The 16,461-nt window shown below is 30.7% G+C and overlaps 1 protein-coding gene and 1 long non-coding RNA gene across 2 annotated transcripts in view; one reads left to right on the top strand and one right to left on the bottom strand.

Annotated features, from left to right (window-relative positions):
- LOC139427292 (uncharacterized) overlaps positions 1 to 16,461 on the top strand; it is a 297,439-nt gene that overhangs the window by 271,288 nt on the left and 9,690 nt on the right. The window lies entirely within an intron of this gene.
- Positions 11,912 to 13,991, bottom strand: LOC107453417 (glutathione S-transferase Mu 1). The gene has a single exon (XM_043039776.2). The coding sequence runs from the start codon at positions 13,725 to 13,727 to the stop codon at positions 13,065 to 13,067; it is 663 nt and encodes a 220-aa protein (XP_042895710.1). The 5' UTR covers positions 13,728 to 13,991; the 3' UTR covers positions 11,912 to 13,064.

A 16,461-nucleotide genomic window follows, 5' to 3' on the forward strand; every position in this document is an offset into this window, starting at 1 on the left:
TTTTGGATTAATATTGTGCTTTTGATGTGATCATTCCAGGTGAGTTTGCTATTGATTATAAGGCCAAGATAATTTGCTTTTTTAACTATTGGTATTGGTATGTTGAACATTTTTGGTTGAAGTTGTGGAAGTATTTTAATTCTTCTTTTTTGTATAATTAATATTTGTGATTTTCCAGCATTTACAGCAGTTTTCCATTTTAAGCACCAGTCTTCTATTTCGTCTATATGGTCTTGTAGTTTTTGAAGAGCATGATTTGGGTTTCTGGATTTAATAATAATACCGGTATCGTCTGCGTAATAGGCTGTTATGCTGTTATAATCGGCTTTGTTTTTAGGAAAATCATAAGTGTATAATATGTATAATATCGGTCCCAGAATGCTGCCCTGTGGTACTCCGGCTGTGATGTTTCTCTTTGTGGATTTTTTGTTTTTGATGGTGATTTGAAATGTTCTATTACAAAGATAGAGTTGGCAGGTATGTGTCTGCCATTTGGTATATCCGTTTAAATAAGTTATAAGTGATGGTAGATAAAATTATTTTATTTCTCATTTTTTAAAATATTAACACTTTTCACTCCAAGTACTTAAACATGCAGTTTGAAACAATCTAAGCACTTAATCATTAAAAATACATTATACAGTAATTTAACAAAAATTTTTAAATTCATAACACGTTCACGCCGGGTGTTGCGCCTGAAAGCGGGATGGAAAAGAGAAAATACTGGTAGAGGAACTATTTCAATATTAGATAATACTCCTTTAATCTATTCTCAACAATAACAATTCACTGTAAGGAAATTTATTACGGCGAAGAAGCAATTCAAGATAAAAATTGCATCCATTAAAAACAATTGGTAGTTATGGATTTTTATTATTCCAGGAAGAAAACTAAAAAATGAAATTTATTTGTTACCAGTTTTTACTCTGGTGCGCCGCCCGATGAGACAATCTAGCGTGACCCGCCGGTGGGTCACCCCGGCGTGAACGTGTTAAAATAATGGGGTTACTAATTATTACGAAGTAAAAACTTTTAATTTTAGAGTGGAGACTGTTAATGACATCTCAGAGGCGAGATCGGAGTACAAAGGGTTAATCTTATATCTTTGCTGCCACTAAGAAAAATATTTTTTCAAACTCCTTGTAGAAGGAGGATATGATCATATGGTAAGGGGTTAAAACGAGTGAGGGGTTAAACGATTTTGGGGTTAAAACGAAATTTGCAATTTCTTTTGCAACTTTAAATATAGAAATGAAATACTACGGAAAATCCATGAAGATCGGACTTCTTACAAACTGTCTGTCCGCATTTGGCAAAATTTTTTAATTTCCTTTGAGTCTGTTGCATAGGATAATTAGCCCGTGGCATTATATAGTATGTGGCATCTGTCTAGTGAACCACCAGTTCAATATAGAATGAATTGTGGAGCGAATACCAGAGGGTTTCGATTCCTACAACGGAAGGCCTCCCCACGACTTCTTTCATGTAATCAGCGCAGACTTTTTTAAAAGGTAATCCAGTTTGCGCATTAAACTAACTTCGAATACGGAATTAAGATAAATGCGCGATTGAATCTTAATTTCATATTCATGTATTTGATACAATAATATGTAGTGGTTAACAAAGAAGTGGGAAAATTAAATTTTACTCTTTCACTAAGTAGAAGTTGGATCTACCGAGAAGTTAGGTCCGCGAAAGTACACTCCTCACTTCACATTAATGCAAAATGTTCTTTTACAAAAAAAGAAAATGATTGGGTATTTATCTTCTAACTCAATGGTAATGCTCTAGCTTAAAGATATACACCATTTGCGGAGCAGAAGAGCATGTCCTGAATTTGTAGCGAAAGTAAGTATGAAACAGAACTAAGCGGTACATCTGACATGTACATTTAGAGGCAAACGCCTCCTACAACAAACTGCCTTCACGCGGTTTCATACAGTAGTTTGAGCATTTAATGAGCTCCAAATATGGAATTAAGATAAACGAGCAAAGCAAATCCTAATTCCAAATTAATGTATTTGATATAGTAGATGTATAGACAATTAGTAGATGTTTGGTCAACCAGAAAGTACTGACCACGATAGTACCAACGCCTCCAATAGCTGAAAGCCTCCACACGGTTTCATATACATACCTGCCAACATTCATTCTTTTCGTGAATAGATTTTCCAAGTGGTAATAAAACAATTACCAAAAAACAGTATTACTCAAAAAGATATTTGTATTTTAACCAGGTTGAAATTCGCTACAGTAAGGACTAATATGCTTTTTATATATTTGTTGTAATTATTTACATGTAGTGGTGATCACACTCATTTATAAATTTGTAATATAATTCAAAACGTTAAGTGAAATAACATGGATTTTGATAGCACTTTAAATATGAAAATAAAATCTTGAAATCTAAATATGAAAAAAAGAGTTGGCAGCTATGCATATAAGTAGTCCGATCAGACCACTATGAAAAACAAATAGTTTACGAAAGATTCATTTAATAGAATATCTAGTAAAAATACAAAAATGATAGCAAATATACTTCTAAAAAATTCTTTTAATTCACGAATATAATTGGTTTGTCTAATTTACTTGTCTACCACAAAAAGATTCAATTCTCAAATATACTCGTATATGCTAACTTTCTCTCTATTACTTTTGAAATAGAATTTGGTTTCATGCTCACCACTGGTTCACTTTTTAAATAGTCTGCTCAGACTACTTATAAAGAACCGCGTGGAAGCTTTCTGGTGTAGGAGGTGACGATAGTACACGTTTCATTTTGCAATAATGCAAAATGTTCTTTAATAAAAGAAAGTGGTAGGGTATTTATCATTTAACTCAATAGTAATATTCTAGATTAAAGATACACAGCATATATGGCACTTAAGAGAATGCATATAAATATCCAAACTTGTAGCAAAAGCATAGCTGCCAACTCTTCCGGTTTTCCCGGAAGATTTTATTTTCAAATTTAAAGTGCTAGCGAAATTCATGCTAGCTCACTAAACTTTTTGAATTATAATAATAATTTTAAATCAGTTTGACCACCACATCATATAAGTAATTACAACAAATATATAAAAGCATATTAGTCCTTACAATAGCGAATTTCAACCGGGCTGAATTATAAATATATTTTTGAGGAAGATGGTTCTTCGGTAATTATTTCGGTACCACTTGGAAAATCTATTCTCGAAAAGAGTGAATGTTGGCAGGTATGCAAAAGTATCCGACAGAGCTAAGTGATACATCTGATATATGCATTTAAAGGCAAATGCCCTACCACTTTATTTTACATAAAGACCCCTTTTGCCTTGTTGCATAAATGAAAAGTGTTCTTTCGATAAGCATTAGAGTTTAATGATGACCTTACTTATATATCAAGCTAGTAACATACCTGCCAACTTTAAATCCCTTCCATTAGGATTTTTCCCAGTGGTATTAAAATTTCAATTTAAAGCAAAAAAGTCAGAGGCGTTTCGTGCCAAGTACCGAGATTACACAGATATCAAACATCAAGACGTGTTCTTTCGTGAATAGAATTTTTAAGTAAACCTAATAGTTTTGTTGTTTTGAAACTTATCAGAACTACTGCCATCTTGTGGGATTTTCATACCCTCCAACTGCTACGGAATTTCCGTAGTTTCAAAAATCTTCTTTTCAGACGGTAGCAAAATTAATGTCTTAATACTTAAAAAAAATTACTTTTAGCTTAACTTGTCCACTATTACTTATAAAAGTGCAGGCCATATGGCTAGATTCTTAAGTTCTGATAAAAGTTTTATGAGAGATCCATTCGTTTTAAAAATTTCTACTTTGGTTCGCTACCACTGGAAAGAATTATTTTCAAAATCCTCATAAGTTGGAGGGAATGGGTTTTTAACAAATGTTAATGATAAAGTTAAGTAAAACGCTTAATACCATTCAAACTCTCGGTAACATTCTGAATAAAAACGAAATTTTGTATTACCACTTTCTTTTTTTTAATCGATTTCCTCTACATCTTATTATGTGTAAACTAGTTTACTTTTTTAGTGGTCAGGTCGGACTATTTTTGAAAATTGTGTGGAGGCGCTTAGTTATAGGAGATTGGGACCAAGAGCCAGAAAGAATATTTAAAAAAGAAAGTGTTTTATTTAATTAGCCACCACATTTAACATTTTTAGTCGTCCGTGGCAAGTTTGAAGCGTTAATTCGTCCCCTAAGCAGGGATACCAACCAGGACTGTTCGTATTCCGAAAAAGACGAGAAATTGACATAGAAAAAACTGTGTAGGAAAGAGAAAAAATCTTTTTTCACAAAAAAGTTACTTTCAACTTTGTTGCATTTTTAAGAACGCCATAAATTTTAATAATAATGTTTCATTTGCAAGATTTGAATTTATTAAGTAAGAATTAGCTAAAATATTTTGTTTCCTCGATATTTTTCTACCACTTTTTAACATTTTTATCAAGGGGGCCACTTTGATAAAGACCTCTTTACCGAGTAGTCTCGTCAATCCTCCAAACGCTATGTAGCATGGAGATAACAAGTTCAAATTCAGCTATAACCCTTTTCTAATTTGTGGACAATTTATTTAACAAGAGCTTATAAGCCATATTTATAATGATCACACAAGCATGCATACGTATGTGTAACAATAAATAAATTAATTTGGTTAATATTTTCTTTCAGTATTTTTTATTTCAGTTATTAAATAAAAAGGACACGTCATGTTTATTTTAACTTTTAAATTTGAAAAAATAAGCGTGATAATGCAATACTTAAAGAGAGAGTTCAAAGTTTTCCGATTACAAAAACACCTAATAAAAGTATTTTAGTTAGAATTTTATCACATCTAAGAATAACATTTTGAACATAAAACGAGATAACTAGGTATTGTAAATGCTATATCAATCATGAAACCATTCCACTTGTTTTCTTATCATTTAAAGTGATGAAATTATGAACTGCGATAAAAGTGTTAAATTTAAACATTGAGACACATCTTTACACATAACTGAATTTTTTTTTATCTTCCTACTTTTTTAAAAATATTTTTATATCAACCAATTCATCAGCTTTTATTTATAAAAACTCAAACGGCCATTTTGGATCTTAATATTTGCAAGACTACAACTTTCTCTTATTGATAGCGATATTTAAGATATAATATATAAATCTTGATTTTTTGTTGTTTAAAAGAACTTGTTTATCTATCATAACGAATCAAAATTCCAATCCATGTAGAAGAAATTGGTGCAAGACCGGGTAGCTAAGATACGAAGGGCTGTTGGAACTAAACTATTTATTCTAGAAACTGCCAGATTTAATCAAAATATTCATTGTTTAGTTAACACGTTGAATGCCCCGCTAATTTTACATGGCTTGCCCGTCTGGCCAAACGGTAAATAACTACAAACTAAATTTGAAAATATTATAATAGTTTTTTAAGAGGTTTATCATGACATATCTGCTTACTTACTTTATTTACAAAAACTGGGCACCTGGGCCACGCAGAAGGCCCATATCCCATACATCATGATATAATACACATAGTTAAAATAAAAAACAGTATGAGTTCAGCAGTCCATGGAGTGGCAAATGACATATCTCACAGATGCCAACTGCTCCGGACAGTTCAAAATATTTGAAAAAGCGGTAAATAACTACAAAGTAAATTTTGCGAATATTTAACTTCTTTTGCTTCCTTCTTAAGGGGTATAGCATGACATAAGTATCATAAAGTGGTGAACTATATAAGCCTACGAATTATTTAGAAATAGTGGTGGGGAAAAATTTACTAAATTGAATTTATTAAACCAAGAATCACAATTGATAAACTACCACTTTAAAATATATATTTGCTGTCCGGAGCAAGTTGGCATCTCTGATATCTGAAGAAAGTGGTGAATTATATAAGCCTACGAATTGTTTAGAAATAGTGGTGGATAAAAATCTACTAAATTGAATTTATTAAACCAAGAATCACAATTAATAAACTACCACTTGAAAATATTTATTCGCTGTCCGTAGCAAGCTGGCATCTCTGTGTATATAAATAAAACTATTTTTGTGTGTTCTATATTGCATTAATTTCTTCAAACCATTTCAGTAACGATAATAACATAAAAAAATTAAAAGCATTAAAAAGTTATTCGAGTTATGTGTTTCTAATAATCTTTGCTTCGTCGATCACTGGTAACCCCCATGGCGCTACGAACAAACTCAGTGCCAGTCACCGGTGACCCCCATGGCATTCAACGTGTTAAATACAATGTATCATACCTCAAAATTCATCGATACACTAGCTTTCTCAATAAATGAATTCTTTTTCTATAAGTCACCCAAATTTTACCTTACCTAGTGAAATAAGAACGGACGCATATGCAAACTGACTCGTGCGGACGCCTTCTCTCTTCTTGGTGGTGCTGGTAGTACCTGATCATACCCGAACTTACAGCACACTGCTCTACCCCGAGAACAGAAGTTATCGAGAATAGTCAAACAAAACAGCTATATTACAGCACATAGCTGTAATCAAAGTGAATACTTTCTAAACGAAGAGATTTAGTACTCAATCGCTTCCTTTATTTAAGTAGTGAGACTTCGGCCGAGATAGCCTGGTTGGTAGGGAGCTGGACTCACGTAATGAGAACGGGAATCTTGTATGGTCCAGCAGTCCGAAGACTCCTCGTGTAGTAAATTGTGACAGGTGCACGTTAAATGTGTCGGGTTGTAAAGTTCTGCACGTTTCATAACAAATTATATCTCTGGAGGTATTGAATTGGAGATTGATCATACTCTGGTTCAGGTCAAAATTACGATCTGTGGATGACTGAATGGGTTCGCCCTATAAACGGGTGTGACGCATGGGCGTGGCAGAAATCAAATTCTTGGCCATAGATGAAGCCACTAGAAAACAAGAACACCCCCTCTACCATATTGGCTACCATAGTACCAGATAAGTGGGGACGCTTAATAATCACTCAAGTCAATTTTAAAAAACATGACTCAGACTACACAAGGTAGCCACAAGTTAATCACCAGCAAACCTGATGGATGAAACCAAGAGAATTTAAGCCAGAGGGTGCGTTTCTTGTTTTTCGACGGCGCCATCTATGGCCAAGAATACGACTTCAGCCACACACACCTCCCTGCCCGTTTATGGGGTGAACGCATTCAGACATCACTTCATTCATCCACGGATAGTAGTTTTGAGCTGAGCCAGAGAACGATCAATCTCCAATTCAGTACCCCAAGAGGCATGATTAGTTATGGGAACATGGATGACTTTGTGAGCCGACAGATTCAAAGTGCACCAGTCACCATTTACTACAAGGGGAGTCTTGGGCCGGTGGGGATAGAACTCATGACTTCTCGAACATGGGCCCAATGCCCTACCAGCACAGACTATCCCAGCCACCTCCAGTGGTGGCAAACTAAAGCAGTGATCTTTTAAAAAAATTTTAACTTTCTATCAGAACTTAAATACATTGGTCTATACCTTTTATGTGTTTGTTTAGATTGTTTGTGAACAGCGGTGGGCTAAATTCTTCCAATTTCAATTTATTAAAATATTAATACTAATTCATTTCCTTTGCTACTACTCAGGAAAAATATTTTCTGAAACTACAGAATTTCCATAGTAATTATAGGATAGGATAACATTTCATTGTAGGTGGTTTAACCCCTTGGGGACGGATGATTCAGAAAAGCATTCGTACAAAATCAGAATCAGGATGTAATTAAATAAAAAACGGTAACTTAAATGTAGTCGCTTCTAATTTGACAAACTTACTTTCCTTTTGCTTTAATTATTGTTAGTTTAATTATGTATGTAATCAATGTTAATTCAAAGTATAACTAGTTTTATTCTAAACAAAGTAATGGTGAATTAAATAAATCAAAGAATTATAACTCCGCCCACAAATAAGCTGCTAACGAATTACTTTGATTACCAGTTTTTTCTTTTTACCCTGGTTGATACGGTTTTATGCTGGCACGTATTTGTGACAGTCGGCGCGAAAGGGTTAAAGGTTGTCTGCTGGAACTGTTGAAATTATGATTTTATCTTTTTTTTAATATTTATATGTTTGTTATATTAATTTGAGATTATTAGAAAGGAAGAGAGAAGAGCAATTTTACTCTTTACTTGAGTACATTTTAAGATTATTTCATGTTTTTACTAGCTCTCCTATAAAATAGATAATCAGAGATACCAACTGCTCCGGACAGTTCAAAATAATTGAAAAAGCGGTAAATAACTACAAAGTAAATTTTGCGAATACTTAACTTCTTTTGCTTCCTTCTTAAAGGGTATAGCATGACATAAGTATCATAAAGTGGTGAATTATATAAGCCTACGAATTATTTAGAAGTAGTGGTGGGGAAAAATTTACTAAATTGAATTTATTAAACCAAGAATCACAATTGATAAACTACCACTTTAAAATATATATTTGCTGTCCGGAGCAAGTTGGCATCTCTGGATAATGCGCAAATAGGCTACCTTTTATAGCGGTCAGTTAAAACTTATTGCCTGATCAGACCTCTATAACAATGTAGAGAGGCATCGCCTTCTACATCAGAAAGCCTCCACACGGTTTTTTATAAGTAGTCAGCTCAGATTATTGAAAAAGTGAATCAGTTGTGCGCATGAAACCAAATTCTATATTAAAAGTAATTGAGAGAAATGTATCATATATATTTGAGAATTAAATCTGTAGTGATTGACAAGTAAATAAGACAAAACCAATCATATTCATAAATTAAACAAATTTTTAGACGCATATTTGCTACCACTTTCTAATTCTTAATAGATTTTCTACTAAATGGATTTTCGTAAACTGGTTTACCTTTTTAGCGGTCTGATCGGTCTACTTATAAAAAACCGTGTGGAGGCTTTTAGTTATAGGAGATGTTGAACCAGCTACCTCCACGCTCTACAGGGCGTGGAGGTAGCTGGTTCAAATCCCGCTGTTACCTGGCTGTATCTTCATTCTGTCCTTTCTACTTAACCCCTTAACGATCGGTTAATTTTCAAGAAAACGATCATAAAAGTGTCTATTTTGCCAAATACGCGTATTTGCTTAGTGCTAGTATCTAGTTTAAAATACACTAACTATTTACAATTACCTTAAAAATAACCTGGTACAGCTATATAGTGTGTAAAATGAGAAGTAAAATGTTTTCCGGGCAAAAGAAATGAATTAGTTTTATTCTTATTGGTGCATTACTACTGAACACTCCAGCCCGTCAATATCACGGGAGCGAGAAATAGCGAGCGAAAACTCACCCCGTCATTTTCACGGGAGCGAGAAGGAAGGGGTTAACAAAGGTTTAAAGTCTTAATTAAGCACACAAGCCTGCAAATGTACGTTAGACCAATAAATAAATAATAAATAAAATAAATAACTATATGGCGACTTTCCGTTCCAGGAGGTGATTGCCATTTTATAGCAGGAAATAAACTATTTTATGATAAATTTTTCCAACCGGGTAGCTAAATTTATATTAAAATATATGATTCTTTTTTTTCAGTAAATTTGATTAAAGATAGATTCTATCTCCTTGACTAATTAATACGTAAGTACAAAAATAAAAAAAATTTGATAATCCTTCAAAGATCTTTTCAGCTATTTATTTATTAGGACATGCCTATGAACTTCTGATCCTTCTGAAAATGATCTTCCACAGTAGTAACAAACTGAAAATTGAAAAATAAATTGTAAGTAATAATTATTTATATTTTACCAGACCTTAATCACATGATCTAATAGGCGTAGGACATTTATATGTATGTGTAATGGTAGATAAAAATTGTTCTAAGTTCAAGCTATTACTTTTAGAGTGAAATAGAATAGTAAAAATCTACTAAATTGAATTTATTAAACCAAGAATCACAATTGATAAACTACCACTTTAAAATATATATTTGCTGTCCGGAGCAAGTGCAACCTTAAATAGCACAGTCTAGCTGAGGCGATATATTATAGCAGAGATGCCAACTTGCTCCGGACAGCAAATATATATTTTAAAGTGGTAGTTTATCAGTTACGATTCTTGGTTTAATAAATTCAATTTTGCAGATTTTTATCCACTACTATTTCTAAATAATTCGTAGCCTTTTATAATTCACCACTTTATAGTACTTAAGTCATGCTATACCCTTTAAAATGCAAGCAAAAATAGTCAAATATTTGAACATTTTATTTTGTAGTTGTTTACCGTTTTCTTAATTATTTTGGCGTGTCCGGAGCAGTTGGCATGTCTGATTATAGCTACGGATGTCAACAACACCATTTTCTTTATTTATTTATTTAATTATTATTTATTTATTTAGTTTCATTATATGTCTTTCTTTAAGTTTTATTAGATTGGTAGCGAAATAAATAGTAAAACTTGCAGAATTAAAATAATTACGCCTACTTTTTAAAAATGTCACCACAAGAAAACTGCAATAGAGTTGCATTTGATATGATACTTCAAATTTTTGATATGTAGCAGAGATGCCAACTTGCTCCGAACAGCAAATATATATTTTAAAGTGGTAGTTTATCAATTGTGACTCTTGGTCTAATAAATTCGATTTAGTAGATTTTTATCCACCACTATTTCTAAATAATTCATAGGCTTACATAATTCACCACTCTATAATTCAATAAGTCATGCTATACCCAGAGATGCCAACTTGCTCCGGACAGCAAATATATATTTTAAAGTGGTAGTTTATCATTTATGATTCTTGGTTTAATAAATTCAATTTAGTATATTTTTATCCACCACTATTTCTAAATTATTCGTAGGTTTATGTAAATCACCACTTCTTTGTACTTATGTCATGCTATACCTCTTAAAAAGCAAGCAAAAATAGTCAAATCTTTGCAAAATTTACATTGTAGTTATTTACCGCTTTTGTAATTATTTCGGCGTGTCTGGAGCAGTTGGCATCTCTGTATACCTTTTAAAAAGTAAGCAAAAATAGTCAAATATTTGCAAAATTTACTTTTAAATTATTTACCGTTTTTATAATTATTTTGGCGTGTCCGGAGCAGTTGGCATCTCTGGTGTAATGGAGGGAAAATTACTTATAATAAAAGATACAAAACTAAAAATAACTTAAATTCCGTTACCATATTTTTTTACGAAACGGAGCAAGTTGGCATCTCTGGCTATAGCTCTTTGTTGTTTAAAAAATAGTGGTTTCTAAACAATTAAAATCAATTAGTTTTACATTTCTAGTGGTTTGTAACATTTGTTGAAGTAATGTTGGCAGACTGGCTGCACAGCACCGAAAAAGGAACAGCAAATTTATTTTTTTTTTAAAATTTTAGTAAGGCAAGAAGGACATTAGCAAGTGCAACTTTAAGCAGTACATTTTAAGTGAAGTGACATGCTTTGCCCCTTTGTTATTTATAGAATAGTGGTTGCGAAATGCTTAAGAGCAATTAGTATTAGATGAGCCATTGTGGCTCGAGGGATAGAGCACTCACCTCTCATTGAGGTGAACTGGGATTCGAATCTCAGCGATGGCAGGTTGATACAAATTTCGCACCAATTTCGCTGACATAAAATATCCTTAATGGTTCATGGAACAGCCTTGAACCGTCAGCCTTGAATTTTGAAACAGCCTTGAACATTTATATTAAATCTAACCATAAATATTTATAGTATAGATATTTATAACATAAATATATTATGGTAGATAAAATTATCTAATTTCTTCAAAGGAAGTTTTTATACGAGGTGGCAGAAAATTGGCAACAATGTTCTTATCAAATATTATTTTATTCTTAAAATATGATTTAAAATCAATAACTCGCTTCTTTTATGATTTTTAGGAAACACTCTATAGGAAAAATTTATTTAATTTACTTACCTTCAATTTTACTAAAAAAGGATAAATAATTTATTTGATAATTTAATCAAATTTATATTCAAAAAATCATTTATTTAAAACCTTTAAAACAAAATAAATATATTTGATTCTTTAAATAACAAAACTTTGAATCGAAATCACACATATACTTTTAAAACATAACTTTTCATAAGATTTTTGCCATGTGCTGAATAGAAATGTTATTGAAAATAAAGGAAATATCGTAAGAATATAGAATATAGAATGAATATAGAATATAAAATGAATATAGAATATAGAATAAAAATTATAAACTGCTATTTTGTTAAAATATATAGAATTTGCAAAAAGTAGCATGCATCAAAATGTTTAAAAAAATTTTAACGAAATGAAAGTAATGGTCCTCACTTATGTAATGAAGTAATTTTGAACATTTATATAGATATGAATTACTATATAAAATGTTTTAAACAGCAATTAAAATTTCTTTGTATAACAAACTGCATCAATCCACAAAATATTATTTTCTTCAAAATTATAATATTAATTAAATTACATACATAAATTCTGATACAAATTGTACACCTCTATTAAAGTTCTGTATTAAAGTGAAGGAAAATCATTAAAAATAAAACGTATGAAATATAATAACAAAAATTTTTTAAAAAAAGTATTGTAGAATATGGAGCAATATAATGATAAACAACATTCAGAAGAATTCTTTTAGAGAAATAATGTAGAAAATAAGATATTTATTTGTATTATGATGTCATCCAGTGGAAATTTCAGAAACTTATAAAGCCTATACCTGAAAACAATACTTAGGAACAGTTTAATGAAAAATTGTTTTTGAAAGAAATGTGGTTCATCACAAATTTATGCCAAAATCTTGATTCGATAATAATATATTATTGCAGAATTTAATGCAAAACTGCTTTATAAACATAAAACTTGAATAGTTCAATAAATATAATAACATTGTTAAATAAAAGAAATTTTAGACAGAGAATCAAAAAAAGAAAGTAATTTATCAGATATACAAGTAAATTTTTAGTTGTTACAAACATATCAATACAAATATGGTAAATTTCGAGAATAGTTTTATCTAATATACATTATATTCTCTGAGCAGTTGTTAAAAAAATTACTCTATAGCATGCTTTAATAAGGATTGTTATTTAATTACCTTTTCTAATAATCATTTTAGGGTTATCAAATCTTGAAACTAGAGACGTTTTGGTTCCGTACCTTTACCGCCAAAATGCGCAACAGGACCAAAAATTGGCCATCGTTTGTAAATAGTAGAATGTAAATAGCTTTGCAATTCTGGTAAATTTTCAATTCTATCTTGATAAGCTTTAAGACTATGAAATTCATTTAGCACAGTTGGTATTAGAAGCCGATAAAAATCAAAAGTTTCATACGCCATGAAATCCACATAAGTCACATTATCACCAGCAAGAAATTTGCGATCAGCTAAAAATGCAACAAACAATCTAAGTTGAGCTGGAACATTTTTCACAAACTCTGGCTTTATTTTTTCGAACTCATGATTATAACAAGTTCGAATCATGCTGGTTCGAAAATCAATAATTTGCTGTTCAGCCAAAGTTGCTCGCACCTTTTCCTCTTCGGTATTTCCATCCAAACCATGCTTTCTGGCAAGGTATCTCAGTATGGCTGTACTTTGCGTAAGAGCCACATTTTCATCTATGTAATACGGTAAGTTGGGAAAGTCTAAATTCAAGTTGAATTTGTCATTCTGCCAGCCATCGTAGCTCAAGTACCTCTTGTCGACGAATTCAATTCCTTTATAATGTAATAAATACCTTACTGGTTCAGCAAGACCTCGTATGTCCCAATATCCAAGTGTGCAACCTTCAGACATGTTTAAAATAAAAAGTGGGTTTAAGGACACTAAAAACCTGAGTCCAACATCAGCTGTTATGTTTTTAAAACTGAAGTTATCAAACAATGATAACACTTCTCTCACAAATGGCGTTGTTTACATTAAGTCCAATGCTCTCTATGAATTTTTGTTGAAACGGAAGCAGCGAACAAGCTGCTAATCTATCTTATCACGATAAGTTGTTGGGACCAGATAAAGCTGCTTGTAGTTAAAAGTAAAACAATAAGCTCTGAACAAATGGCTGAGGTTTTTATTTCCTTTTTATGTTTCTAATTATAAGTCGTTGCTATGGTTGTTTTTATCAAGCTTTTATCTTTTTTTTTCTCTTCTCGTGAGAAAAAAATTACCGTCAGTTTTATTATGAAACACGAGAGTCATATTAATATGACTTGACAATTTCGTCTATCATCTTGTACTTTATCCTCAAATATTGTTGACTCATATGCATTTAACGATAAATAGAAATTAAATTGCGGCTAAATTATAAAATCATTTCAGTTTCAAAATATTTAAAGGCAATCACTTAAAAAAATTACAGAAATTTCGAATAAGAATGAAGCAAAAGTTGTACTGGTAAGATGTGATGTAGTTCAACAAATGTAGTTATTTAAAAAAAAATTTGAGATCTAGTTATTTAAAAAAAATCTTTAAGAAGCATCAAAAGTAGAAAAATTTAAAAACTGGAATACTCACGCTTTGTTTTTTCAATGCACACAATATTTCCCTTCTAAAACAGATCGGCTGATAGTTTCGTTGGTTCCTTAAAAACAAGTTCTTTTTAATTTAAGAAACAAAATTTAAGGTTATTTAGGGAAATGTATATAATTCGAAACAATTGTCTAGACAATATATGAAAATAGCGGGAAAAAGAGTTGACTCGAACAATTTGAGACATTCAAATCACGTGCCTGGATTTTAATCTAATCTATTTCAGCTAAAACTAGGTCAAATATAAATACAATAGAACCTTGATTATCTGGAGCTCAATTATAGAATTCTTCGATTATCCGAAACCCATTCCGAAGTAACTAAAGGCATTTAGACACACTTTCACAATATATGATGTTTCCTAATTATTGTTGCAAAAACTAATCCGAAATGTGTTGATTAGAATACGGCAATGAAAAGAAAACATAAATTTATGAATAATATTTTGCTTATAATGTATAAGTTAAAAGAATAAAAAACATGTTTAAAGAAATTTATTCCGTTATTATTTGTTCTGATTAATTTCATACTTTTACTCATACATCTAAAATTTATATGATTCGAGATTCAAAAAGTGTTACAATTGTATATAAAGTTAATTACATAAATTTTCAAAAAAAAATTTATGCTTTTTTTGACAAAAAAATTTTTTTTGAAAGAAACTACCAGGGTAATTTGGGTTTGTGAGTGGGTTAAAAACTCTAAAACCAATCTTTCGTCATTTATTTTTATAAAATTAGATTAGGAAAAAAAAATTATTTGGTTATACTTATTCCACTTTATTAAGATCTCTAAGATCTTCTAAGATCAAAATTTCTATAAAATAATCATTTGTTCAAACGAATTAAAAGTACAATTTTTTATATATATATACGAAGATTTTAAGAAATCAAAGGAAGTATGATAAAAATATCATTAACAACCACTGACAATATATTAAAACACAAATGTTACATTTTGGTCAAAAGTAAGTAATATGTGATAAACATTAAAAAATTTCTATAGCTAAAACAGACCTCATAGTGGTTCGAAATAGAAAATCAGGAGAAAATATTACAAAGAAGCTTAGACAAAATCAAAATAAATTTAGCACAGAAAGTTCTTTTAAAAAACATAGAGCAAGAAGAAAACTAATTAACAAGTTATAATTTAGCAAACTAAACATCTATCTGAAAAGTTATAATTTATCGTTTTCTTAAGGAAACGTTTTTTATTTTCTAAACTTTATCAAAACTGATAAACTAAATTTTATTCCAAAAGTTTAATAAACTTTTTTTAATTTCAGAATGACCTTATGGCAGTTCGTATCCTATTTCAACATTTAGAGTACTGAAAACTTACATTATTTTGTGGTCACCGAACTTGAAATAATTTTTATTAAACTTGATAAAAAATAATCCTTCAGATAGTTTATCTTAACATAATTTCAACATTTGCATATTTAAGAATAAAATACTTATCAAACTTTCTACTATTTTCTATCACAATGTATTCATTTTTTTTAAGACTTAAATTCATTGTTACAAACACATTTACATTTCGGGTTAAGATTTTAAGAAGAAAACAAATTGAAATTATTTTTGTTTCTCACTTTTCTATGTTGATAACAAAAATAAAAACAAATATCTTATTCATCTTAATTTTGAGTAATATTGCTCACTTAGAAAGGAAAAAATATATACATATATAGCAGAAGGTTGATAAATTTTAATTCCTTACAAACAAACATTTTTTGAGTATTTAATATTAGCATTTTGAACAGGATATCATAATATGCCTCACTTGTTACATTCAGTAACATAAAGGAGTCGTAATAGTGTTTTAAAACAGAAGAAAAAAATCAAGAAAAAAAAGTTAAAAAGGAATATCAAGAAAATATCAGCACTTGCAAAAAGAATATTAGAACATCAGTTCCTAAAATGATCATACATTTTACCTCAATGTTTAGTACAAGACTAATTTAACAATTTTCCAAATTCTTGTTTCATTACTGCCTGCCTAAATG

This window comes from Parasteatoda tepidariorum, chromosome X2 (assembly GCF_043381705.1).
Source record: "Parasteatoda tepidariorum isolate YZ-2023 chromosome X2, CAS_Ptep_4.0, whole genome shotgun sequence".
Classification (NCBI taxonomy): Eukaryota; Metazoa; Arthropoda; class Arachnida; order Araneae; family Theridiidae; genus Parasteatoda; species Parasteatoda tepidariorum.

Coding starts and splice junctions, on each gene's coding strand:
- LOC107453417 (XM_043039776.2), bottom strand. CDS start 13,727: ATGTCTGAAGGTTGCACACTTGGATATTGGGACATACGAGGTCTTGCT.